General features: G+C 37.3%; 1 protein-coding gene across 16 annotated transcripts in view; it reads left to right on the top strand.

The window, feature by feature from the left end:
* LYST (lysosomal trafficking regulator) overlaps positions 1 to 26,172 on the top strand; it is a 191,536-nt gene that overhangs the window by 74,791 nt on the left and 90,573 nt on the right. For 15 of the 16 annotated variants that reach the window (XR_016388032.1, XR_016388033.1, XM_089897446.1 and 12 more), the window contains 11 exons: positions 2,008 to 2,440; positions 5,494 to 5,638; positions 6,474 to 6,647; positions 10,092 to 10,252; positions 11,109 to 11,299; positions 13,744 to 13,989; positions 17,502 to 17,675; positions 18,961 to 19,110; positions 22,666 to 22,803; positions 23,580 to 23,778; positions 25,975 to 26,106. Coding sequence is in view for 14 of the 16 variants with exons in the window: in XM_089897446.1 (XP_089753572.1) it covers positions 2,008 to 2,440; positions 5,494 to 5,638; positions 6,474 to 6,647; positions 10,092 to 10,252; positions 11,109 to 11,299; positions 13,744 to 13,989; positions 17,502 to 17,675; positions 18,961 to 19,110; positions 22,666 to 22,803; positions 23,580 to 23,778; positions 25,975 to 26,106 (2,143 nt within the window). In the remaining 2 variants the exon portion in view is untranslated. The remainder of the gene's footprint in view (positions 1 to 2,007; positions 2,441 to 5,493; positions 5,639 to 6,473; positions 6,648 to 10,091; positions 10,253 to 11,108; positions 11,300 to 13,743; positions 13,990 to 17,501; positions 17,676 to 18,960; positions 19,111 to 22,665; positions 22,804 to 23,579; positions 23,779 to 25,974; positions 26,107 to 26,172) is intronic. The other variant, XM_089897448.1, reaches the window with a different exon arrangement.

Here is a 26,172-nt window from a genome sequence, read left to right as displayed (position 1 = left end):
TGTTATTGTGTGTGAACTTCTCGATTATTTTGTTATTTACACAGTTTTAACCATTTTGCTTCAATTTTGGCTAGCTAGACGTATCATTGGGATTGTATTCCCTTTACCCCATTCCACCCCAAGTATTTCTGCTTAAGAAATGCTAAATAATTTTAATTACTAAAGATAATTATAAGCAATTATAACCATTTTGAGAGTTACCCTTTTCTTTAAGAAAATTGTTACTCACTCCATTTATCTTCTATCACTTGTCCATTGGTGCAGCTTAGTGATTTTTAGACCGTTCTTTGCTGAGAAACCCATTTTTATAATGAAACCTTGACTAGAAGCATAAGCAAATAAAACAGAAAACTTTGGAGATACTTTCTTTGAAGCAACGTTGAAGGATGTTCCTGAGCCCTGCCCATTTCACCACCCCACTTGAGCTTTGTAGACCCCGAGGGAGCTCTGTGGAACACAAGGTCAAAAACCACTAGTGTAATGGAGAACAGTATGGAGGTTCCTTAAAAAACTTAAAAATAGAACTACCATACGACCCAGCAATCCCACTGCTGGGCATATACCCTGAGGAAACCATAATTCAAAAAGAGTCATGTACCACAATGTTCATTGCAGCACTATTTACAATAGCCAGGACATGGAAGCAACCTAAGTGTCCATCGACAGGTGAATGGATAAAGAAGATGTGGCACATATATACAATGGAATATTACTCAGCCATAAAAAGAAATGAAATTGAGTTATTTGTAGTGAGGTGGATGGACCTAGAGTCTGTCATACAGAGTGAAGTAAGTCAGAAAGAGAACAAATACCGTATGCTAACACATACATATGGAATCTAAAAAAAAAAAGGTTCTGAAGCACCTAGGGGCAGGACAGGAATAAGGACGCAGATGTAGAGAATGGACTTGAGGACATGGGGAGAGGGAAAGGTAAGCTGGGACGAAGTGAGAGAGTGGCACGGACATATATACACTACCAAATGTAAAACCAATAGCTAATGGGAAGTAGCTGCATAGCACAGGGAGATCAGCTCGGTGCTTTGTGACCGCCTAGAGGGGTGGGTTAGGGAGGGTGGGAGGGAGGGAGACGCAAGAGGGAAGAGATATGGGGACATATGTATAACTGATTCACTTTGTTATACAGCAGCAACTAACACAACAGTGTAAAGCAATTATACTCCAATAAACATGTTAAAAAAAAAAACCACTCGTGTAGACAATTGAGAACTGACTGTATATTTACGGAATGTTTCTATTCTATTTTTCTGAGTTCATTTATCATTGTAATAATCAACATTAGATGTTATTTTATGCATGGGTAGGGCATTGTACTGGGTTAATGTTTTCTATTTTTTTACTTGTCTCCTTAGTCGTTGCTTTTCCCTTTAATTAAATACTTGTCTCCTGTCATCCCTTCTGTACATTCTCTGTTTGAGTTTAACCAAAAACTTGTAATTATAAATAAACCTAAAAACCTTATTTTAGTTTACCAAACAGAGATGAAAGAAATTTTATTTGATTAGGGAAAAGACATGTAAAATAAGGTGGAAAGTAACGGAGCACTCAACTTTGTGAAGTTAGTCATGCTGTAAATGCCATTCAGAAATCTGAAGCATTTGTAAGGTCTCTGATTCTACCCCTCATTTAAAAATAATTGATAGAAGCAACTATAGTGTACTTGGAAATAAACGTCCTTCTTTGCTAGAAATGATTCCTGATATAATTATTGTATTTAATTGCTAGTACTTAAAACCAACTCATAACTTTTTAGGTTTTAACCACAAGAGATTATATATTTTAGGACTGAAACCTCTGTTTCATATTTTATCTTAACTACACACAAAAAATGAATATTTTAATGATATAGTAGCTAGGAAGGTATTTAAGTAGGAATGCTGATATGCATATGTATATATTTGTATTTTCATTTATAACCTGACTTTCAAGATTATTATGTACCTTGTAACATGATTGTAAAGTTTTGTGTGGTTTTCTTCTCCTCTAGGAAATTCTTCTTCTGGGTATTCTGAAAATTGTTGAAAGTGACATTACTATGAGTCCTTCACAGTATCTCACCTTCCCTTTGCTGCATACTCCAAATTTAAGCAATGGTGTTTCATCTTTTTCACAAAAGTGTCCTGCGATTCTAAACAGTAAGGCCATGGGGTTATTAAGAAGAGCACGGGTTTCGCGGAGCAAGAAGGAGGGTGACAGTGACAGTTTTCCCCAGCAGCTGCTTTCCTCTTGGCATGTAGCCCCCATCCACTTGCCATTGCTAGGACAAAACTGCTGGCCACACCTGTCGGAAGGTTTCAGCGTTTCACTGTGGTTTAATGTGGAGCGCATTCACGAAGCTGAGAGTACCACAGAAAAAGGAAAGAAGACAAAGAAAAGAAACAAATCATTAATTTTACTGGATAGTAATTTTGGTGGAACAGGTATGACAACAGCGTTATCGGTTGCACTAAGATTTTTCCAGCGGCGGTTTTATAGTAGTTAAGCTCTGAGAATACAGCAATGCTCTGACTTACTCTCAACATGCTCTTCACATGGAATGCCTCAGCAGGGCAGGCTCTGACTTACCGAAGCCTGAGTTGTCAGATAGCCCTGAAAACTCCATTTTCTTCTGTTCTTTTGCCTAGTGTGTATGGGGCGGGGGAGGCAGGTGGGCCACATCTGCACCTGCTGCGGGGCTCACCAGCCCCCTTTCTTGCCTCTTTCCTGGTCCCGTCACTGGGTTAGGGTGGCTCCTGGTGTTTGAAAAGGAAAGGATAAAACCCTGTAGTCACTTTTCCATCCGTCTGCTAACGGTTTCCCACCTCCTGTTAGTCCGCCTCCATTTCATCTCCTTTCTCTCTCGTAGTTCAAGCTCTCTTTCTTATGCTGAATCTTACCTCAGTGCCTCTCTCCTCGCTCCCATCACAGAATGTTTAAACGCATCAGCCAACCTCCAGAGTGAGAATAAATTTCATTCCAGTTCTTTCTATAACTGCTCGAATCGCGATTATGCTACTAGGAAACTGCTAGGTAGAAAGAAGCTGTTCGTTAGAAAGCAGTTTATGGTAGTGGTAAGTAAAGCAGGTAGGCTAATTCTTAGGGTCCATGAATGAATGAAATGACTGAATGAGACAGGTTTAGGGGGTTATGATTATAGGGAGGGGCTGGCCTCAATAGCTGCTCATTCCACAGGGTTTACACATGCCAGCAGAGCCTCTGCTTCGGAACACTAGGCCTTCACCAGTATCTGGTTTCCAGGGAGGTCTTCTACCGCTGACCTGTAGATGGAATGGAAAACCTTAACGACACCGTCGAGATTGAAGGGTGGGAAATGTCACCTGATATCCACAGTTGGAGCTCTGAATCTACTTTTCCACGGACGTTATTTCCAAGTTATTAGCAGAACGCACTTAGGTACTTTTATGGGTTAGCCTAGGAAGCTGAACTTTTAAGAAATCTTAGCAGATAATTTAATGTTTTAGGTAGTTATAGTGTTTTCTTTTGTGAATTGAATTTTGCCACCTACGAATTGATAGCTCTGAACGATATACATGTGATGTTATTGATGATGGTGCTGTCTAATGTACATGGAGAGCTTTCTGGATTGTGTCACTTTGCTCTGCTCTTGCTATATACATTTTTAATCTTCACAACATTTCAGTAAGGTGAGTGCTCTTACTGTCCGTATTTGTAGATGAAGTTAAGCAGCATGACCAATTTATGTGTGTGGTAAGTGCTGGAAATGGATTTAAACCCACCTATATTTAATTCCAGAGCTTAAATATCACCACTACACTATAAACTGCAGATCTCTTTCTTACATATTAAGTGGGAGCAATCACAATGTAAACGGTCTCTTATAAAATGAATAAATATACACAATGACCTGAGAAAACTAAGTAGTGGGAACATTTTTTAAATTTCTTATTGTAAAGATGTATTAGAAAACGTGTGTTTTAGAAAGATAATCTTGCATGAACATTTAAAATTAACATTTAAAGATAGTATACCTACAAAAAAATTGAAGGAAGGTGAAGAAAATATTACAGTGATAACACATCCTTTGCCACTAAACCACTGTGTGCCGTTGAGCAAGTTATTTAACCTCTCAGCACCTCAGTTCTGTCACCCTCAAAATGGGGATAATAATGTTTACCTCACAAGATTGTCATGAGCACTAAATTAAGAAATATTTATAATACAACTACTCTGAATTCCTGAATACACACTGGTTTCTCTTCTGGTCTCTTAATTGTACAAGTTCAGATTTGATATGGAAACATTTTTTTTGATATCACTTCAGATATGAGTTCTCTATATATCTTATATCTTGGGCAATAGTCCTCAAGATAATCAATGAATTTAACTGTTCTTTTTTAAGACTATTATCATTGCTAGGGGGAGTATTCTTAAAAATTGGTGGAGGTTTGTTGTTGTTGTTGTTTTTTAATAAGATTTTTTTTTTGATATGGACCATTTTTTTAAAGTCCTTATTGAATTTGTTACAATGTTGCTTCTGTTTTATGTTTTGGTTTTTTGGCTATGAGGTACGTGGGATCTTAGCTCCCCAACCAGGGATCAAACCCGCACCCCCTGCACTGGAAGGCAAAGTCTTAACCACTGGACTGCCAGGGAAGTCCCTGGCGGTGGTTATACCCGTAGAAAATTGACAACCAATATATGTGCAATCTGATAACTGGCAGTGTTTATCTTCTCTAAAAGTCTGAGCCTTTGGGCATGCATTTTATATTTTGGTACATCTTAATGTAGCTTTACATGAAGTCATGAATCATGGCAATAGGTCGCATGGCTGAGGCCTGAGCTCATCATACCTACTCAGGCAGTGCTAGGTTTTAAGTGGTGAGAAAGAGAAGTCAGGATCATAACCAGATGGCTCAAAGCCTATAGCATTTACCTCCGCTTGCCTTGGAGAGAGATGTTAGAGTTTCAGAATCACTCAGTAATTACGTTCAGAGATCACGCATCAGGGAGTCTAAACAAGGACTATATTCAAACACCACAATTTTTCTAAAAGGAATTTTAATATAAATTTTTTTAAAGAAAGCATGCTATTATTATTATAGAGATTTTTGGTGGTGCAAGGCATGTGACAATGGTGTGTGCTCCCTGGGCTGGGGCCCCGATGTCACCGTGGTCAAGTCCAGTCGATAAAAGAATCATGGCACAGTGACATCACAGTGATCTCTTGATTCCTGCAATTAGCCCTCGGTTATCATGTATTTTAAAACATTTAACAACTTCTGTTGCGCTCAATTACTGTTTTCACTCTTCATGCTTTATTTTGGAGTTAATATCTAAACTTTGGAAATGTTGTTTGGAAATAAATGTTGTTTATTTACCTGGAATGTTCAGACATTCCAGGTAAATAATTTACTACAAATGAACAACCATGCTTTGTAATCTTTTAGATTCACTTTTCCACTCATTTTTTATCAGTTGCTTAACTGATCATTCTAACATCTTTTTCTCATAGAGCACAACAGACCGGAAGGTGCAGAGTACGTGAGTCCTGGTGAAAGGCTCATAGAGGAAGGCTGTATTCATATGATCTCATTGGGATCCAAAGCGCTGATGATCCAAGTGTGGGCTGATCCCCACAGTGGCACTTTTATCTTTCGGTAATGATTATCCTCAGCCCATCATGAATAGCTCATGTATTTAAATAATTTATGTAAGAGACATTAATGTGAAATCTGCTAATAAAGATCATTACAGCAAAATAGAAAATTCTTTAAAAAAAGAAGATACATTCTAACAGTTATTAATATAGCCTTTGTAACAATATATTATTATTCTATCTAAAAATCTATAATTAAACTCTGAAGTACATTATGTTAATTCTCAGTTGTATCTTAGACCAAATACTTACTGAAGTCTTATCTATGAAAGTATTCCATCAGATTGCAGTGATCTTACGTTGTTATCAGACAGCAGTTTTTCATGCAGATTATATATTTAAGAACCACTATCTAATAAGCTTAGGTTCTCCTTGCTGGCTTGTCCTTTTTTTCCTACCGCCTTTGTTAACTAGTATAGATACAAGTCTTTTATTTGTATTGAGTGAGTATGACTAGTATGATACTATCTTTATAAAACTTTAAATGAAACATGTTGCTTAGGGATCTATGCTCTGTAAATGTAATAAAGGTTACTTGGTACATTATATAAATTTTTTTTTGCAAATTGAATTCTGAAGATTATTGCCCAAATTGTTAACCCTAACTAGCAAATGAGCCAAATCTATTTTAGTTCATGAATTGAGGTAATAGTATAATAAAATAACTAAGCAGATTACGGTATAAAACAAAGACCTACTGACTTTTCAAGTTAGTTTAATAATAGAACTGATTTTTAATTTCACTTAAATATCTAGAATTGTAGTTGATATACATGTTAAAAACTGAGATCAGAAATTTCATGTTTTTAGCCTTTACCTTTTTTCTTTTTGTGCAGTGTGTGCATGGATTCAAATGACGATACGAAAGCTGTTTTACTAGCACAGGTTGAATCACAGGAGAATATTTTCCTTCCAAGCAAATGGCAACATTTAGTACTCACCTACTTGCAGCAGCCCCAAGGGAAAAAGAATATCCATGGGAAGATCTCCATATGGGTCTCTGGACAGAGGTATGAAACATTTTTAGTAAATACTTATTAATGTCAGTTACAATTTTAATTATTCTGTTACAGCTTCTGAAACAGATTACAGAAAACTATAGGTAAAATTTTACTATATATTAACATAAGAGTCTGTCAAGTTAGATATTTTTTCCTATTTATCACTTTCACACAAAATTAATTCCCCTTAGAAATAATTGTTGAAGATTAATATTTGGATTTGGGGAGCATGCAGAAATCTGAACATTTAGGCATTCATGTAGAACGTATATTACATCAAGCAACTGAACCTATAATTTAGTCCATCAAGCCCATATATTATAAAATGAATCCATAAGGAATTATTTAAATGAAGTGGCTAATAAAACCAATACCTAAATTAAATCAGAGTTTCAAAAGAAATTAGAATGACTAGAGAAAAATATAAGCCAATGTATCAGGTGATAGATTAAGATAGGGTCCTAGAAATAAGCCAGGTGATAGATTTGGTTATAGTACTATATGACTTTTACAAACCAGGAGAATTGTGAGTCAAATTAATAAGAAATGTTTTGTAGAATATCTTAATGTAAAATGTAACACTAAGAGAACTATAAGGTATCTTGGAAATTGTAAGCATTGGGAAGTATTTTATTGAATGAAATAGCATGAAAGGGGGGTACAGATTTGGAAACTAGTGTAACATGGGAAAGGACCAAGCTGGCTGGAAGGAACAGTCTAAGTTGAATAATAAGCAAGAAAAATGAGTGGGCATGGTGATACTATGTGACAGCAGCTTTGGATCCAGGATGAGGAGTCTAGATTTAATTGAATGGTCTAAAATATTGCAAACCTGTTATGTCACAGACCTTTTGCCAGGTGCATTATATACATGATCTTCCAATTCTCTCAAAAGTCCCTCAAAGTAGATTAGGTCATAGAGATAACATATACCCTTAGCACAAATTAACCTATTTTTTCATTCATTTGTTCATCCAGTACTTACTGAGGAATTATTATGTGCTGAGCACATGCTATATCAGGCTCGGGGGCTTGCTGAACAAGACAGACACGTTCCCTGCCTTTTGGGGCTCGCAGTCCCGTGAGGAAGCAGACCGCAAGCATACACGATTAAATCAGTGTACAAATCATGACAAGTACTGTGGGGATAACAAATGTGTCCTGAGACAGAAAATACCAGGTTTGCTACTTAAGGGAGGTACATCAGGGAAGACCTATCTAGGAACAGTTGATTTAAGCTGAGACCTGAAGGAGATGGAGTTTTCCATGAGCAGGAGGGAGGAAGAGTGAGTGGGCCAGGCAGAGGAAAGGGCCTGTGGGAACTATGGGAAGGCTGTGTACCGGTCAGCGCTGCAGTGGCTGCAGGAGTTGATTGCTTACAGCCGTCCAGCCTCAGGAAGGCAGGGCAAGGGGCTTGTGAACGGCTCTAGGGTAGCCAGTCCACAGTGTCTGCCACAGGAAACAGTTTATTCATTTTTTAAAAATACATGAAAATATGTCATTGAAGCTCAATTTCCATAGTCCAAATAAAATATTTTCTGAGAAGTTCTGTCTTCGCAACTGCCTAAGCCTGAATGGCAGCGGTAGCCAATCACTGTTTGTTTCCAGAGCCTTGAGTTAGATCGGTTGGGATTGGGGATGGGGCTGGGAGAGTCTCCTGGACTCTCTCCTCCTCCTTTCTTGAGCTCTCAGCACACACCAGGCAGTGTAGTAAGCATTTGACATGGATGACCTCAATTAGTCCTCCCAACAGCATGATGAAAGAGGTGTATTTTACATGTGAGGCAGCTGAGACCCAGGGTAGGACAAGGTAACTGACCCAAAGCCCTACCAGCAGTGAGGAGGGCGGCTGAAATGCAAACTGGACTCTGAGTCTGGATAGAGCCTGCTTTAAAACCCTGTGCTTTACTAACCTGACAGCGTTTTGGTGAATCAGGCCAGCTGACAGATATAGGAATCATAAACTAATCATTAGACATGTTCAGAGTGAGAGTCTAGATGTTCTCTGTGGCCAGTTCTGAAGTTATGAGTATAGTCACTTGATTCACGTAGCACTAATTTTTACACACCCACTTATTTCTTCATTACTTTGAGGGAATTTTCTCCCCTTTGGTACAAGTTAATGATTTTATCTATTAATAGAGCAATGAGCAAGTGACCAAGGATGAATATATTATTCTGTTGATTTAAATTCGGCACTATTTTTATCACTCTCTGAACTAATAGAATAATTTCTACAAATAATATATTTCAAGATGTAATGACACTGAAAAAACCTATTAATATTTTCTATTAATTTTTATTTGACGAACAGCACACAAATATGGTAGGAATATATGGCACATAGTAGATAGTATGAATTATTTTAGTGTTTGTTGAACTCATCCCGCATTGATCTTACAGTAGGTTTTCTTTGCCCATAAAAACTGTATTGTCATAATGCCACTAGGGGGCAGTACTGTTTCAGTCACAGCCATTTAGTTGGTTCAAGAAAGATGCCTGTACAGTAATAGAAGTTATCTCACTATAATATGTCAATTATACCTCAGTAAAAAAAAGTTAGCTCACATCTTTCCTTTGTTAAAAATACTCCTATTAAAATAGTTAAATTTATATGTTAAGTATGAAGCAGAAAGCCTTAGGGGAAAGTTTTTAAATAAATACATACCAAAATAGAATATCTCATTATTAGCTTATTCTAAGTCCTTTGTCTTATTCACAAACTTTGTCTTTATAAGCTACCTTCATTATCTTAATATGGAGGTTAAAACATTTCTAGGGGTAGAGCTTGGCACTCTGCCATTTCAACTAGAGGATGAAGTTCTCCCATGATGTGTGTCTCTCTAGGAGAAACCGCTAGTTTACCTCTTCCTACTCTGCCTTTTGTAAGGATTCCTGTAACCTTTATATGAAGGAAAGCAAGAGACTAATCAAAAGCTCGGTGATGATTTAGCACTGAAAAAACAGAAAATGCCAAAAAGCATTGGCGTTTTAGTGCCTTGTCAGAGCAAAACCTGAAGAAGTGATATTCTTTTTCTGATTAGTTTTTGAAGCCCTCATAGAGGACGTGAGATTTTTAGGAATTGTTTACTGAGATGGGAGACTTTCTGGTAAAATCAGGGGGGAAGTGGTAGATTTATACCTTAAACCAGGAAGGTGAATATGCAGAAGTCAAGTGGCAAAGAAAGCTTGCAGCAAATGTCTGGTCATGCTTCCCACGGCCTGGTGTAGGACCATCAGCATCTCTGTTCTGCTGCCCTCCTCTGGGGGCTTGTGGACCAGCAGCACCTTGGACCAAGGCACGAGAGAATCAGCCCTCCTCTCTGTCCCATCACCAACTATCTGATACTGAACCAAGAAACGTGTTCAAGAATTTCCCGTTTTTAAACATTCATACTTTAAAAATCCCTAGTACTCACTGAAGTAATTGATTTAACTTTGTTTTTAACGTAGGAAGCCTGATGTTACTTTGGATTTTATGCTTCCAAGAAAAACAAGTTTGTCATCTGACAGCAATAAAACATTTTGCATGATTGGCCATTGTTTATCATCCCAAGAAGAATTTCTGCAATTGGCTGGCAAATGGGACCTGGGAAATTTACTTCTTTTCAATGGTATATTTTTCCCTTTCAAAGCATTTCCAAATTTTTCTTTCAGTTAACAAATGTTAAACTAAGTTACTTATCCTGGATAAAGTATTAATCCCTATTCCTTCACTTGTACTTAGTAGGTACTGTATTTCCTAGATTCCAAGATGTACTTTTAAAATATTTTAACATTTTTATAATCTAGGTGCTTCTTATAATTGATACATACATTTAATGTAGAGGTGTACATCCTACCCCCATACCCTCCCCAAAAGAGATGCTTATATTAAATCAACTTTATAATCCTGGAAAATGCACTCTTATGACAGGTACACTTAGACTGGTTGTCTCTTTTATTTATAATTTTAATATATTATATTAAAAAATACCACATTTTAGGGGAAAAAGAAATATGTGATTTAAAAAAATATATCACCAAACCTGGCACGTAATAGCATTCAGACAGTGTTTATTGAATAGATGGATGGATGGATGAAGGAATAAAGATCCACATGTTATTTTTAAAAGGAATTTACTGAGGTATAGTTTCCATTTACAAAAAAGAAAAAAAAAAGAGGCAAAACAAAACCAAACCTGCTTTTAGCCTAAAGAGCAACTAGACATTTCATGACTTCATTGTACCAAGAGCTTTCAGTTAACTTTATATATGTATCTATATTAACTCATCTTACATCCAGCAGATAATCTTGCTGTAAATTATTTGCTCATTACACCAATTTGGAAATTGAGGCTTTATCAATTTTGTAAGATACAGTGAACAACTATAAGAATCTAGCAAAAAAACCCTCTTGGTTTCTTGTTTTTTACGAAAAACTTTGATTGGAGTATTTTAAGTAAATAACTTTATTTTTTTGCTATTCAGGAGCTAAGATTGGCTCACAAGAGGCATTTTATTTATATGCTTGTGGACCCAATCATACATCCATAATGCCATGTAAATATGGCAAGCCTGTGAATGACTACTCCAAATATATTAATAAAGACATTTTGCAATGTGAACAAATCAGAGAACTTTTTATGACCAACAAAGATGTGGACATTGGTCTTCTAATTGTAAGTTTCCATTTTATAAGTTTTAACTTTATAGTAACTGTTATGTATGTTTATTGAATGTGTTATTAGCTGGGAATTAGATTTTCTTTACTTAGAAATGTTCTTCTTTTTAATTGAAATACTTTGACCGCCTCAGAATTCATTTTCATGTTTCAAATTTTCGTCTGCTTTTCCTTGGAACTATATTTCTATACTAAGTATCAGTTTAGTTTAGATTATACCTATTAATCATTTGAGAAAAATGTTTATGATATAATGAAAATATAACACGTGTTAGCCTTAAAAAATTGCTTATTACCTTTCTCTCCCATACTTACAAATAAATACTAACTTTTATTTATATTAATTACACATATTCAGATTTTAGAATATTTCTTTCTTTAATATCAATAACAACTAGGAATTTTGCTTTCAAATTATTGCTCACTCTGCTTATATGAGACTCTTGATTGCATTTTATGCATTATTCTAATATTTTGTTATACTAATATATAGATTAGGAGCTTGTGATAGATATTTTTCATTATAGCAGCTAGGAAACTGACCCTTCATGGTCTTAGAAGATCTACTAAAAGCTGGTAGAGTTTTTTAGCCATGATACTATGTTCCTCCTTCTCTTGCTTTCTTATGAGAGGTACAATTATAAGTCAGAGATATTTCTTACTTGGAGACTACTACCTTGGGATATATTTTGTTGTTATTATTGTTGTTAATGAGGTGTATATTTTACAATCAAAATATATTATATTTTAAAGCTGTAACATTTGACTACAGTGAAGGAGAAGTTCTAGTTCAGATATTTTGTAAAACATATGTAAGTCTTAAGTGGTGTTAAATATATATCTGTGGTAAAATAAATATAGAGTAGATACCTGTGTAATTTAACTGAAGATCTGGTATTAGGCACACAATCTTTCTCTCCCTAAGGAGTATTTTAAAATGGGGGTTGGGGGCATTTTGGCTGTCCACTGTTATTGAGTGGGGGCCAGGGATTTTAAGTATTCTACAGCGCATGGGCGGTGTCATACAACTAAGAATTAATCCCACCCCAAATGTGCCACCGTTGACCAAACATGCTTCAGAGAAATGATTCTCCAACCAGAATCACCCAGAGGGCTTGTTAAAACGTAGATTGCTGGGCCAGAGCTTCGGCTTCAGTAGATCTGAAGTGTGGTCCAAGAGTTTGCATTTTTAACAAATTCCCAGGTCATGCTGATGCTCCTGGTTGGGGACCACACATTGAGCATCTCCGCTTTAGGAAGACGAAGGAGCTCATACAACAAATGTCTGTTCAAAACATAATTTTATTTTGTCCGAAAAGAATATAGGTTGTAAGTCATAAAATGCAACAGGAATTATCACAGATAAAAATTATACAGGTTTTATGTGAAAAGTCTTTTTTAGAAAGCAGATTTTTAAAGCCTGACTTCATTATTTTGGGGTTATGAGGTATGAGTTAGCAGTCAGGCAGAGATGGTGCCCTCCTGGCAAGGCATTGGTGTCAGGTGGGACATGTTTCAGGTAACTGGGCATTTTATCAGGTTTCTAATGAAAACTGCTGCAGATATACAATTTTGTTTCACCCAGCATAATCATATACAGTAGACTGTGTAGTCAGTTTAGTTGGTATGCATATATGCTAGGTGATGCCTGATGAAACTATACTTAAATCACCACGAGTTGAAAATGATCGAAGCCCAAGGCCCCACCGCCCGCCCTGGCTTCTGTGAGAAGATCTTGAATCTACCTGATTTCCCTAAGCTTGAGCTCCTGCAGCTGCCTCCACGGAGAGCGCCTCAGAGTATATTTTGCATTTAAAATTTACCATCATTTTAAAAGTAGTTAATAGAATATTTGACAGACAGCCAGAACCTGATCAAAACTACCCTCTGCATGGGAGAAATATTGAAAGTTCCATTCAATTTCAGTTAGGTACGCTGATAGTCTGGAATTTTATTCCAGTAGAAAGAATGATCTAGTTTAGAGTCATGTTTAAATGAGTAGGCAGCCCATGAGCAAATTCAAGACCAAGATACATTTGAATACATTGACCCAGAGTCTCCAACTCATAGGGTTGTAAAGATTGGTTCATATTTATAAATGCATAGAACACTGCCCGGCGCGCAATGAGTGTGGTATGGGCTTGTTGTTATCAGTGACAATAGGTATAATTTCATGTTTATTCTCAAAAGATCAAAGCTGGAACTTTTCTCAGCCTTGATGTGGTTTACACATATTGATCTCTGCGAAATGAAACTGATCTTTTCCTTTGGGGGGACCTGTGTTGCTTCTCATGTCCATCTTTGTTTAGTGTAGTGTCTCTCTTTTTTAAAACAAAGAAAAAGATTTCTTGGTTGTCTTTTCACTTTGAAATATTCATTTGCTAGTTAATAACTTGCTTTTTAAACTTTGTTTAGTTGCTGAAGGAAGTATTTGTGTTTCAGGAAAATCTTGCAGTTGTGTATACCGCTTGCTGTCCTGCTCAGTACACCGTCTATGAGCCAGTTATTAGACTTAAAGGTCAAATGAAAACACAACTCTCTCAAAGACCCTTCAGCTCAAAAGAAGTTCACAGCACCTTATTAGAACCTTATCATCTAAAGAATCTCCGGCCCACTGAATGTAAAACCCTTCAAGGCATTCTGCACGAAATTGGTGGAACTGGTATATTTGTCTTTCTCTTTGCTAGGGTAAGAATCACTGCTTATAATTTCATTTAAGGAGAAACTACCTCTTTATTATTGATACATTTTAGGATTTCTTTTCGAATACAAATAAAGCTATATATCAACTATATTAAACTTTTAAGATTAAAAAAGCACATATTGTTTAGAATGTCATCAAACTTTCTGCCACAGGTAATTTTTGATTAAAATTTCTTTTTAATTTATGAAGATTTTAGAAGTTTCCTATTATCCAGAAATGCAATTAGAACAATTAAGTGTTAAATGTACAAGATTTAAAATTGCCAATGAGAAAAAAGAAAAGCATATCATAGTAAAAATATAGAAGAAATGTATTCCTTAAAATAATGTTTGTGAAACTTGTTTTTCCCTTGAAGCTTCCAGATGCATGGGGAAAAAAAGGTCAAATAAGTACAAAAATAATTTGTTCGGGTTTGAAGTTTATTTAAAGCGAAGGAGAAATACAAAAATTTTGACTCATGCCATAGGTACTGTTTTAGAGAAACATGTTTAATTATCTGTTCTATTTAGTCATCTGAGGGCCAGCACCATATCTTTCCTGGTGCAGAGTAGGCAGTCAATAGTGTATGTGACTGTTTCGGGGATTGGTAGAATCCAGATGGGGGTACAAATGGTCTCTCTTCAGTACAAGTCATTTCTACTTCCTTGTGGTGCATATCCTTGTTTAATTAAAGCTGCCCTGATCTTTTTTCATCCTCAAAATTTTCTCCTTAAGTATAACTTCTGCAACATTATACTGTCTCCCTAACCAGCCTTCTTTCTTTTAACCTTTTGATTAATTTTGCGATAAGAGACATATCAGTGTTTGTTGTTATTGTTCTTTTTTTTTTTTGCGGTACGCGGGCCTCTCACTGCTGTGGCCTCTCCCATTGCGGAGCACAGGCTCCGGACGCGCAGGCTCAGCGGCCATGGCTCACAGGCCCAGCCGCTCTGCGTGCATGTGGGATCTTCCCAGACCGGGGCACGAACCCGTGTCCCCTGCATCGGCAGGCAGACTCTCAACCACTGTGCCACCAGGGAAGCCCATTTGTTACTGTTCTTATAAATATTTGATAAGCATTTGATCCGCCATACTCTAAGCTGTCTTTCCTCCTTTTGCTTTCTCAAACTTTTTTTTTGCATCTAGTACCTAGTGTTTTAAAATTAAAAGCTTTTCATTTAACTTACCAGCATTTTGTGATCTACTTTTATAGCTTTGTATAATTTCAAAACGGTTTTTCCTCTTTCATCAAGTTATTGAATATAATTTTGTTATGTTTACTGTTACACAGTGACTAGATCCTAGAGGAAATGGTTAATTTTTTATCTTGCATACATATAGGATCTTGCCAATAAGACTTTTAAAGTATGTTTTTACACTTAAAACTTAGAAACTTTGTTTAGTATCCATCCTTTCCTACAAAAATAAAATTCAGTCTCCTTAAAATCCTTACACGTGGGACTTCCCTGGTGGCGCAGTGGTTAAGAATCCGCCTGCCAGTTCAGGGGACAGGGGTTCGATCCTTGGTCCGGGAAGATCTCACATGCCGCAGAGCAACTAAGCCCGTGCACCACAACTACGGAGCCTGCGCTCTAGAGCCCGCGAGCCACAACTACTGAAGCTCAAGTGCCTAGAGCCCGTGCTCCGCAACGAGACAAGCCACCGCAATGGGAAGCCCATGCACCGCAACAAAGAGTAGCCCCTGCTCGCTGCAACTAGAGAAAGCCCGTGCACAGCAACGAAGACCCAACACAGCCAAAAATAAATTAAAAAAAAATCCTTACACGTATAGCCTGCCTGTTTTTTTTTTAACATCTTTAGTGGAGTATAATTGCTTTACAGTGGTGTGTTATAGCCTGCCTTTTGAGCCTAATGTCCACCATCCAACCAAATAGGCAATCTGCATTCTCCTAGATGCACCGTGAACTTCCAGTCTTCGTCTCTCTCCTGACTGTGGCCCACCCTGGCCACCCATTTATCCCTGCTTCCCAGGGTTTTGCTCTCTCTCCAGGCCATCTTCTCCATGTAGGCTTCCCTGTGCTGAGCAGAGTGGAGTCAGAAGTAGTTTTTATGCTCTCGTGCATTCACAGTGTCTCACTCTTCTTTGCCTTTTATCATCGTAATAAGGTGTGTGTTTCTTCCATATAGTAGTTTCCAGAAAGCACTGGGGGAATCGAAGTACAAGTCACAATCCGTAGTTTCTATACGTACGTCTTATCATTTGACCCCCATTGGAGGCAGGCAGCACGCCTATTACTTCTTCATCTCCCACAGCACAGAACACAGATCCTGTTTGTTGAGTGACTAATCATCAAAAATTTGAGGCATTTTGCTGACATTTCAGATCACTAATAAAATGCTACTGAATTCTAAGGTTATCAGTGTTATTTTAGTCAATTTATAGAATATTTAAGAGACAAATGAACACGGAATTTATGGGGGTTTTTTTGTACTGTGTATTCATTATTTTTTTTAACATCTTTATTGGAGTATAATTGCTTTACAATGTTGTGTTAGTTTCTGCTTTATAACAAAGAGAATCAGTTATACATATACATATGTTCCCATATCTCTTCCTTCTTGCGTCTGCCTCCCTCCCACCCTCCCTACCCCACCCCTCTACGTGGTCACAAAGCACCGAGCTCATCTCCCTGTGCTATGCAGCTGCTTCCCACTAGCTATCTATTTTACATTTGGTGGTGTTTATAATGTCCATGCCATTCTCTTACTTCGTCCCAGCTTATCCTTCCCCCTCCTTGTGTCCTTAAGTCCATTCTCTACGTCTGTGTCTTTATTCCTTTCCTGCCTCTAGGTTCTTCTGAACGATTTTTTTTTTTTTTTTAGGTTCCATGTATATGTGGTAGCATACAGTATCTGTTTTTCTGTTTCTGACTTACTTCACTCTGTATGACAGACTCTGGGTCCATCCACCTCACTACAAATAACTCAAATTTCGTTTCTTTTTATGGCTGAGTAATATTCCACTGTATATATGTGCCACATCTTCTTTATCCATTCATCTGTCGACGGACACTTAGGTTGCTTCCATGTCCTGGCTATTGTAAATAGAGCTGCAATGAACATGGTGGTACATGACTCTTTTTGAATTATGGTTCTCTCAGGGTATTTGCCCGGTAGTGGGATTGCTGGGTCGTATGGTACTTCTATCTTTAGTTTTTTAAGGAACCTCCATACTGTTCCCCATAGTGCCTGTATCAGTTTATCAATTTACATTCCCACCAACAGTGCAAGAGCGTTCCCTTTTCTCCACATCCTCTCCAGCATTTATTGTTTGTAGATTTTTTGATGATGGCCAGTCTGACTGGTGTGAGGTGAGAATTTATGGTTTTTAGTTTTGTTTCTTTACAATTCTTAAGTAATTACAAACAGTGTCAGCAATAAAAAAATAAGCTTTCAAATGAAACTAATGGGTTGACGTTACATAATGGAAGATAACCACACATGTTAAATTTTTAATCTCAACAAATTAGAAAAAATATATCTACTTTTTTTTTAGGTTGTGGAACTCAGTATCTGTGAAGAAACTCAAGCATTAGCACTGAGAATTATACTCTCATTAATTAAATACAACCAACAGAGAATGCATGAATTAGAAAATTGTAATGGACTTTCCATGATTCATCAGGTGTTGATCAAACAAAAATGCATTGTGGGCTTTCACATTTTGAAGGTAGGTTCTCATAAAACTTATTCTTTGGGGCTTCCCTGGTGGTGCAGTGGTTGAGAATCTGCCTGCTAATGCAGGGGACACGGGTTCGAGCCCTGGTCTGGGAGGATCCCGCATGCCATGGAGCAACTAGGCCCGTGAGCCACAACTACTGAGCCTGCGCGTCTGGAGCCTGTGCTCTGCAACAAGAGAGGCCGCGATAGTGAGAGGCCTGTGCACCACGATGAAGAGTGGCCCCCGCTTGCCACAACTAGACAAAGCCCTTGCACAGAAACGAAGACCCAACACAGCAAAAATAAATAAATTAATTAATAAACTACTACCCACAACGTCTTCTAAAAAAAAAAAGAAATGAAAGTGGCTCTTGACACTATAAAAAACAACAACAACTTATTCTCAGAGTTTCATATGCAGTGATACCTCTTCATTAAAGTCTTCCAATAATAGAGTTTTGTGTTTCAGTTATTCCTGAAGAAAATGAAGGAAACTCAGTAGTATATATTTAATCAAAGTAAGGCTCTTCTGGGTTTTTCATCATTTAAATAATTACATTTTAATTGCCTTTAAAACATTTTAGAAGAGTAAAAGAAAAAAATTAAGATTTTTAGATCTTGATTAGCCAGCGATGTCTCCTTGGCCGGCCCCTCATTCTGTAGACTAGTGAAAGTGAAACCCACAGAGAGACCGCTGTTTGCTTAAGCTCCCACAGTTATGGAAGACAACCTAGTTCTCCAGACACCTAGTGCTGTGCCATTCCCATTAGGCAATGCTGCTATAGAGTTAGCATCTTAAAGCCTTATTAGCTTTTATTGTGATCCAGCTGTCATCATATATTTAAGTACCTTTCTAACTAAAAGCACCTGGTAACATTGTGAAAGTATTTCTCTCTGAGGGTACTAGTACTAAGGCAAAAGACCATGCCTCTTCCCATGCCCCCAAACCCCAACTCTTGAAACTGTCAAGATCCATACGTTTGTGGCATGAATGCTTCTTGGAAAAAATTTAAAACCCAACAGATTCATTGAATTTAAAAAATAGGATGTGGTTTCTTTTACCCCATATTTGAAACTGAATAGTCATTTATAAATATTTGAAATGTGGGGGTTTTCTCATTACTTGAATTGTTTTACAAAACAATTTAAAGATACTTGGTGAAATGTTGAGTTATTCACTAGTTTTCCTTTGAATTTAATGTTATGACTGCTAAGATTGAAAGCTTAATATTTCTGTTGAATTTTTGGATTAACTGATTGTTGATGCATCTTGTATTAATGTTATTTTTCCATAGACCCTTCTTGAAGGTTGCTGTGGTGAAGATATTATTCATATCAATGAGAATGGAGAATTTAAGTTGGATGCCGAGTCTAATGCTATAATCCAGGATGTTAAACTGCTAGAGGAGCTATTGCTAGACTGGAGGATATGGAATAAAGCAGAGGCATGTACTATTTTTGTGGTAAAAAAACACTTGTGAATTTACCCTCAACAATTTTTACGTGTACAGTACAGTATTAACTGTATACACTTTGTTGTATGGCACTTCTCTAGAACTTTTTCATCTCATTTGACTGAAACTCTACCCATTGGACAACAACTCCCCATTTCCCCTGCCCCCAGTCCCTGGCAACCACCATCTTACATTCTGTTTCTATGAGTCTGATTACATTAGATACTTAATACAAGTGGAATCATTCAGTGTTTGTCTTTTTGTGATTGGCTTATTTGACTTTGCATTATGTCCTCAAGGTTCATCTGTGTTGTAGCATATGACAAGATTTTTTTCTTTTTTAAGACGGAATAATATCCCATTGTATGTGTATTCCACATTTTCTTTATCTGTTCATCTGTCATGCACACTTAGCTTGCTTCCACATGTTGGCCATTGTGAATTATGTTGCAGTGAACGTGGTGTGCAGAGGTCTCTCTGAGATCCTGTTTTCAGGATTGTTGAATCATATGGTAGTTCTATTTTTAACTTTTTGAGGAACCTCCATACTATTTTCCGTAAGAGAAGCACCATTTTACAATCCTACCAACAACGTGCAAGTGATCCAATTTTTTTACATTCTCACCAAACAATTGTTATTTTTTGATAGTGCCTGTTCTATAGGGTATGAGGTAATAGCTTGTTGTGGTTTTGATTTGCATTTATTTTCCTGATGATTAGTGATAATGAGCATCTTTTCATATACTTATTGGCCCTTTGTATACCTTCTTTGAAGAGATGTCCATTCAAGTCCTTTGAGCATTTTTTAACTGGGTTATTTGATTTTTTGTTAATGAGTTATAGGAGTTCTTTATATATTCTGCATATTAATCCTTATTTATGGTTTGCAAGTATTTTCTCCCATTCTGTAGGTTGCCTTTTCACTCTGTTGATTGTTTCCTTTGGTGCACAAAAAGGCATTTACTTTTAAATATTCATCCAATCATTCTTTTGGAGAACAGAACAAATTTACCACTTCAACATAATGTTAATTGTAGATGGAAATCTGGAGATTAATTTCTGTGCAAGGTTTTAGACAGCCATGGATAATGCTGATCTGGAGGGTCAGGATCAGAGCTTGCGCTGCTGGTAGTAGCTAGAGCAGTACTTGGCTGGAGAACATTTGAGTCAATTGGAGACTTGCATTTACCATAAACTCTGAAAGGGGCCCTGCTAAGAGTGTGGAGAGTAGAGTCAAGGAGAGGGAAATAGACACACTTCTGAGTAAGGGAGCCACGTTACCCAGAAGTCATAGAGCTGTATCAGTATACAGGACAAGTCTATGAAGCCTTGGCTTCATGATAGGCATAAGCTAAGGAACATGCTTTGATCTTAGGTCTAGGCAAAGCATCTCAACAGCTGGATGGATCAGGTAGTCTTCACAAGGACCCAGCCAGGGAATGAATATAGGGCTGTTTCCTTTCTGCCCTAGTTATAAGCATAGTCTTCATGGTATGGCTCATAGAGCCTCCTTAGTTCTAGTGTAGACTGTAGATTGTCCAGAGTTATTTAGCGTGTAACAACAGTATCATCAGACGTAATTAGAGACCAGTTCAAAGTGTGTACCTTTAGAATTTTTAAAAATTTGGTTACTTCCAAATTTGGCAACAGCCCCCCCAGATTTACTCACTATCAATAATGAGTTAGGAAGCTGAAGGAAACACTTCTAATCTGTCATTAACAAAAACAAGTTTTGATCAAACGTGCTAGAGGAAAGACAGAATTATTTTTCTGTTCTTCCTATATAAAATTATATTACAAAATTATTGTTATATGAAGAAGCAATCAAAGAATATGCTCCTGCAAAACACAGGGGGAAAGTATTACAGAGCTGCGTCAGGCAGCTAACTATTGCTTTTTCTGGATTTTATGGTATTGTCAGTTTTTAAAACTTTCTATTTTGTTGTGATTTCTCATTCTGAATAAATACTCACTTTCAGAATTTAAAAAATCCATATATATATATATATATGTATATACACACACACACATATATATGTATAAAAATACACTTAATGTTTCAGGGAGAGAAAGCAAATGAACATAGTGATAGTAAATACAAACAAGTTGGATCAAAGGCAGTATAAATATAAACATGTAATAAAGAAATAGCTCAATTGTAGATTGGAAGATCAAATCTTAACTAAAAATTGGACAGCTATTTTAGTATTTCAAAAGAGGATGCTAATTTGAGCATTAAAACACAGTGTGATTAAAAAACAAAACATTTTCTGTTGAATTCAAAAGCGATATACACAAATACTTCTATGGGTTTGAAATAAGATTTTCTTTCCTAATTTTTTTTTTAGCTGAGTTGTTTTGTTTTTGTTGCTGGTTGTCTGTTTGCTTTGGCACTGCTCTATTTTAGTACTATTTTTCAGGCCTGAATCAAGTTTTCATACTTGGCCTGCCTCGTCTTCCAGTTTTCATATGTCTTTTTCTCTCAGGGCACCTTGGCCCTGTCTTATAAAGAGAGAGGCCTTCGTTAGAATAGTATGATTAAGTCTGTCAATTCCTTGGCCTTTCCATTATTCATTTCCATCGATAATGGCAGAAAAACAGCAAGACCTGCAACCCAAGGCAGTTAATTTTGCTTTTTGTTAATGACTTTGTTGAAAGGTTATTTGGGCTAATAAAATGAGGTGAAGATTATCTTTCAGTAGTAGTTATCTATGTAAGATTCCTTTTCCTCTATTACTGTGGATAATTTAAGATTGGTTCAGTATGGGAGAAGCATTTTAAAGCACCTCAAAAGGATGCTAACTACTGTTTGAAACTGCACACTTAGTAATTGTGCAGATAATTCTATTATTTGGACTTAAAAGTAAATTAATCCAAAATGCAGAATTTCTACATTGTCTAACTTTTTTCAATTTAGTACATCTTGTTCTAAAATTATTTGATTAAATGCTGCACACAGAAATTAGCATTGAAATCTGTACATTTTTAATAATGCTCTTTGAAACTAAATTATTTGTAAATAGTTAATATTGATAATGTGTTTCATGTGTTTCTTTTTCTTTTTATAAATTTATTTATTTTTGGCTGTGTTGGGTCTTCGTTGCTGCGCGTGGGCTTTCTCTAGTTGTGGCGAGCGGGGGCTACTCTTCCTTGCGGTGTGCGTCCTTCTCATTGCGGTGGCTTCTCTTGTTGCGGAGCACGGGCTCTAGGCACGCGGGCCTCAGTAGTTGTGGCACGCAGGCTCAGTAGTTGTGGCTCATGGGCTCTAGAGCACAGGCTCAGTCGTTGTGGCGCACAGGCTTAGTTGCTCCGTGGCATGTGGGATCTTCCCGGACCAGGGATCGAACCAATGTCCCCTGCGTTGGCAGGTGAATTCTCAACCACTGTGCCACCAGGGAAGCCCTAAGATTTACTTTTTCAGACAAATTTAATCTTTGACCCTGAATGTATACACAGTGTTAAACTGATGTATTGCATGTCTTCTAAAAAGCATGCAGCATGTTTTTCAGTAACTCTGTGCTAATGGGTATGTGTTTCTCTTCTCAGCAAGGTGTTTGGGAAACTCTGCTGGCAGCCCTAGAAGTCCTCCTCAGAGCGGATCACCAGCAGCAGATGTTTAATATTAAGCAGTTACTGAAAGCTCGAGTGGTGCATCACTTTCTACTGACTTGCCAGGTTTTGCAGGTACTTTTCATGTAACTTTACTTCTGGAGATATTTTCTGCGATGATTTCTGTTTAATAACGCAACGCTATGGACTCAGATTTTTGAGGGACTTTCAGTGAGGTTATTTTCTGTCTGCCCTACTCTCCAGGATCCCTTCTTTCAGCTGATAGTATCAGAGTTTTTTAACCCCAGCCTCTTGTAGCTTGACCTTTCCTAACTCAGTTACGAAAGAGCAACTGCTAAATTCCAGAAATATTTCTTTATGTTGGGGTAAAATAATAATTTTGTAGTCTCTCGGACATCAACAGTAGTGATATTTTAACTTGTTGCATGTTTCTTAAATAACAAGTACCAGTATGTGTTGGATGCACTACTCTGACATGTTTTCTGTGTGGTTTAAGTTAGCCATATAACCACTTCGGGCCTCCGTATTCTAGAAATGACGGATAAAACCTCTCAGAGCTGTTGTGAGAAATAACTTTGTAGTTATCAGTTTTGTCTATCAAAAAATTTCCCTTCTGAACCCATAGTAGTAGTAGCAGAAGTAGTAGTAGTAGTAGTGATAAGAGTACTAATAGTAGCTAACATTTATATGGGGACATTGGTTTTAATGAATTTTAATAACAGGGTTGCTTGAATTGAGAAATAGCAACTCAATTGTATGGTAAATATGGTCAGTCTGGAGTAGTAAACCAACACAGTTCTATCTTAAACAGAATTATCTTGCTTCAGTGAGAAATGTTAGTTAAGTTGACAGTTCTCTTTAAATCTAAAGAGAGTGTTTATTTTTTTCAGGAACACAAAGAGGGTCAGCTTACATCCATGCCCCGAGAGGTTTGTCGGTCATTTGTGAAAATCATAGCAGAAGTCCTTGGGTCTCCTCCGGATCTGGAATTATTGGCAGCTGTCTTCAGTTTCCTTTTAGCAGCTCACCCTCCTACCAATACTTACGTTTGCCATAACCCTGCAGGCTTCTACTTTTCTTTGCACATAGGTAGGTATGATCATTTTTGTTAGGTCTTGGCTGTTTCCAGTTTTGTTTCTTCCTTCCCGCTTGATTTGTGTTTGTTTAATATATATTGAATGGCCTCTGTGCTGGAAATTAATCACACACTGGGATTGGGACAGGGGCAGAGGGCCATAAAATGAACCAGACATAGTCTCTGCCTTCAGAGGGCTTACATGCCAAGAGGCAAGGGGAGATATATATGCTGAAATAATTATAATAAGAAACAATATCTGGTAAGTACGTAAGAGATGCAAAAGAAGAACTAATTAGATTTCAGAAGAGTTAGGGTTTCATTGGACAGGTATGGAGAGAGATTTAATAGATTAATATCTGCCATGGGCATTGCAGAATTTAAGTAAAATTTAATGGGTAGATTGGAGAATTAGCATTCCAGGTGAAGAGAATGACTTAAAGGGAGGAAAAATAGAAAGAGAAAATAAAGAATAATGAATTTTACCTAATATAAGGGATTTATAAAGGAGTAGTGAGAAATAATACCATAAATATAGTTTGGGACCATCATTTATTCCACCCCACCCAAGCTCATATTAAATGAGTCCTTGAATGTAAGATCAGAGAATTTGAACTTGTATTCTAGTTGGGGGTAATTGAAGGATTTTGTTTTGTTGTGTTTGTTTTGAGCCAAGGAATACGATGTAAGTAAATTATTACAGTAAAATTCAGTATAGAGAAACCACCTGCGTAGAAGTGAGTTGAAGCTCTGGGGACAGATGAGACCACTGAAGAAAAGTGTGGAGAGAGAGAGAAGGAAAAGGAAGCTAAGGCTGGAACTGTTGGTGATATTACTATTCAGAGGGTGGAACAAGAAATCTCAGCGTAAAAGAAAGATAGAAGAATCAGAGTTTTAAAAGAACTAGGAAAAGGTGATGTGGTAAGAAAGCAAGCAAGAGTATATCTGTGAGAAAGCTAGATAGTAAATTTAGAGAGGGAAACTGGTTGTCCAACAGCCATTTTAAACAGTATAATAAGTGAATAAAATGATTCCGCCGCAGTAAAAATCCAAGTGAAATTATACAGCATGACTCTGTGTTAGGTTCAGCTAACATTTAGTGAATAAAGCAATGCCAAGATTCTGGTAGCGCTGGGTTGTTGCAACGGTGAGTAAAATGTGGTTGCCTCCCTTAAGGAGTTTACAGTCTAGTAGAGGGGAGAGAGACATAAACAGGTAAGTATACCATGTGGAAAGCACAGCGATGTCAGTATTTCATTTTGGGTAGCATAGAGCACGGCGAGGGGATATTTCCTGGAGGTGGTGACGCCTGCTCTGAGTCTTAAAGGCTGAGTAGGAGTTGAAGGGAGAGGAGATTCTTGTAGCGGTAAGGAGGCAGCAGAAAGCCACTGGAAGGTTTTAAGCAGAGATTGGCATTTCATAGAGAGAAGGCTGGTAGCTATGAGGATTTGAGGGTGACCAGAGGTCCGTCACGGATACCATTTAGAAGTCCGAGGTAATAATCCAGGTGAGGGGGATTAGAGCCTGCCTTATAGCGCTATGCTAGGGATGAGAAGAGTTCCAGAAACAGAAATAAAGTCAATGGAACCTGGAGACTGACTTGACATGGGTAAAGGAAAGGTTGTGGTCAAGGGTGGCTCCTGGATCCTGCATGGGAAATAGGTACTTCTACCAGAGGAACCAGAGAACAACACAGGAGGGAATTTAGGGCAGAAGCATGACTCAGATTTAGATTTGTTGCATTTGCGGTGCATTTAAAAAATCAAGCAGTTGAATTTAGAAGTATGAAGCTCAAAAAGGAAGATTAAACTGGAGGTATCAACTTTGGAGTCATATTGGGGCTGTGTAAAAATAGAGAAGACACAGCCTTTCCCTCAAGGAATGAATTGATGAACAGTCTCCTTGGAGAGATCATATTAGCGTATAAAAAGTGAACAGTTAGCAGCTAAACTATAGGAATAACTATAAGTACAGTTAGAATTCAAAGAAAATAGAAGTTAATGTGGCTAATAATAGTCAACAAAAGAATCTAGAGTAAGAAGTTGTAGAGTGTCCTCACGTATCAAATGTGCATTATTATAAAGGATGCCGTTTTTTCTTTTTGCTTTGAACATCTTTTTGTAAACATTTGTATTTAACGATTTGCTTTTAAAGTTATATTTTTGTTTTATCCTTCTTTCAAATTGTCTGAAAACTTTTTTTGATCCTAGATGGCAAGATCTTTCAGGAGAAAGTACAGTCAATCATGTACCTGAGGCATTCTAGCAGTGGAGGAAAGTCTGTTACTAGCCCTGGATTTATGGTAATAAGCCCATGTGGTTTTACTGCTTCACCACCTGAAGGTAAACAGACAAAGGAAAACAATGCTGAAAGTATAACCCTTCTGTATTTAGTTCTGAATATTAATA

Source organism: Delphinapterus leucas, chromosome 16, assembly GCF_059928025.1.
Source record: "Delphinapterus leucas isolate spDelLeu-1000000601 "Yukka" chromosome 16, BTC_Dleu_Yukka2, whole genome shotgun sequence".
In the NCBI taxonomy this organism is placed as follows: Eukaryota; Metazoa; Chordata; class Mammalia; order Artiodactyla; family Monodontidae; genus Delphinapterus; species Delphinapterus leucas.
This window is presented reverse-complemented; position numbering and strand designations above follow the sequence as displayed.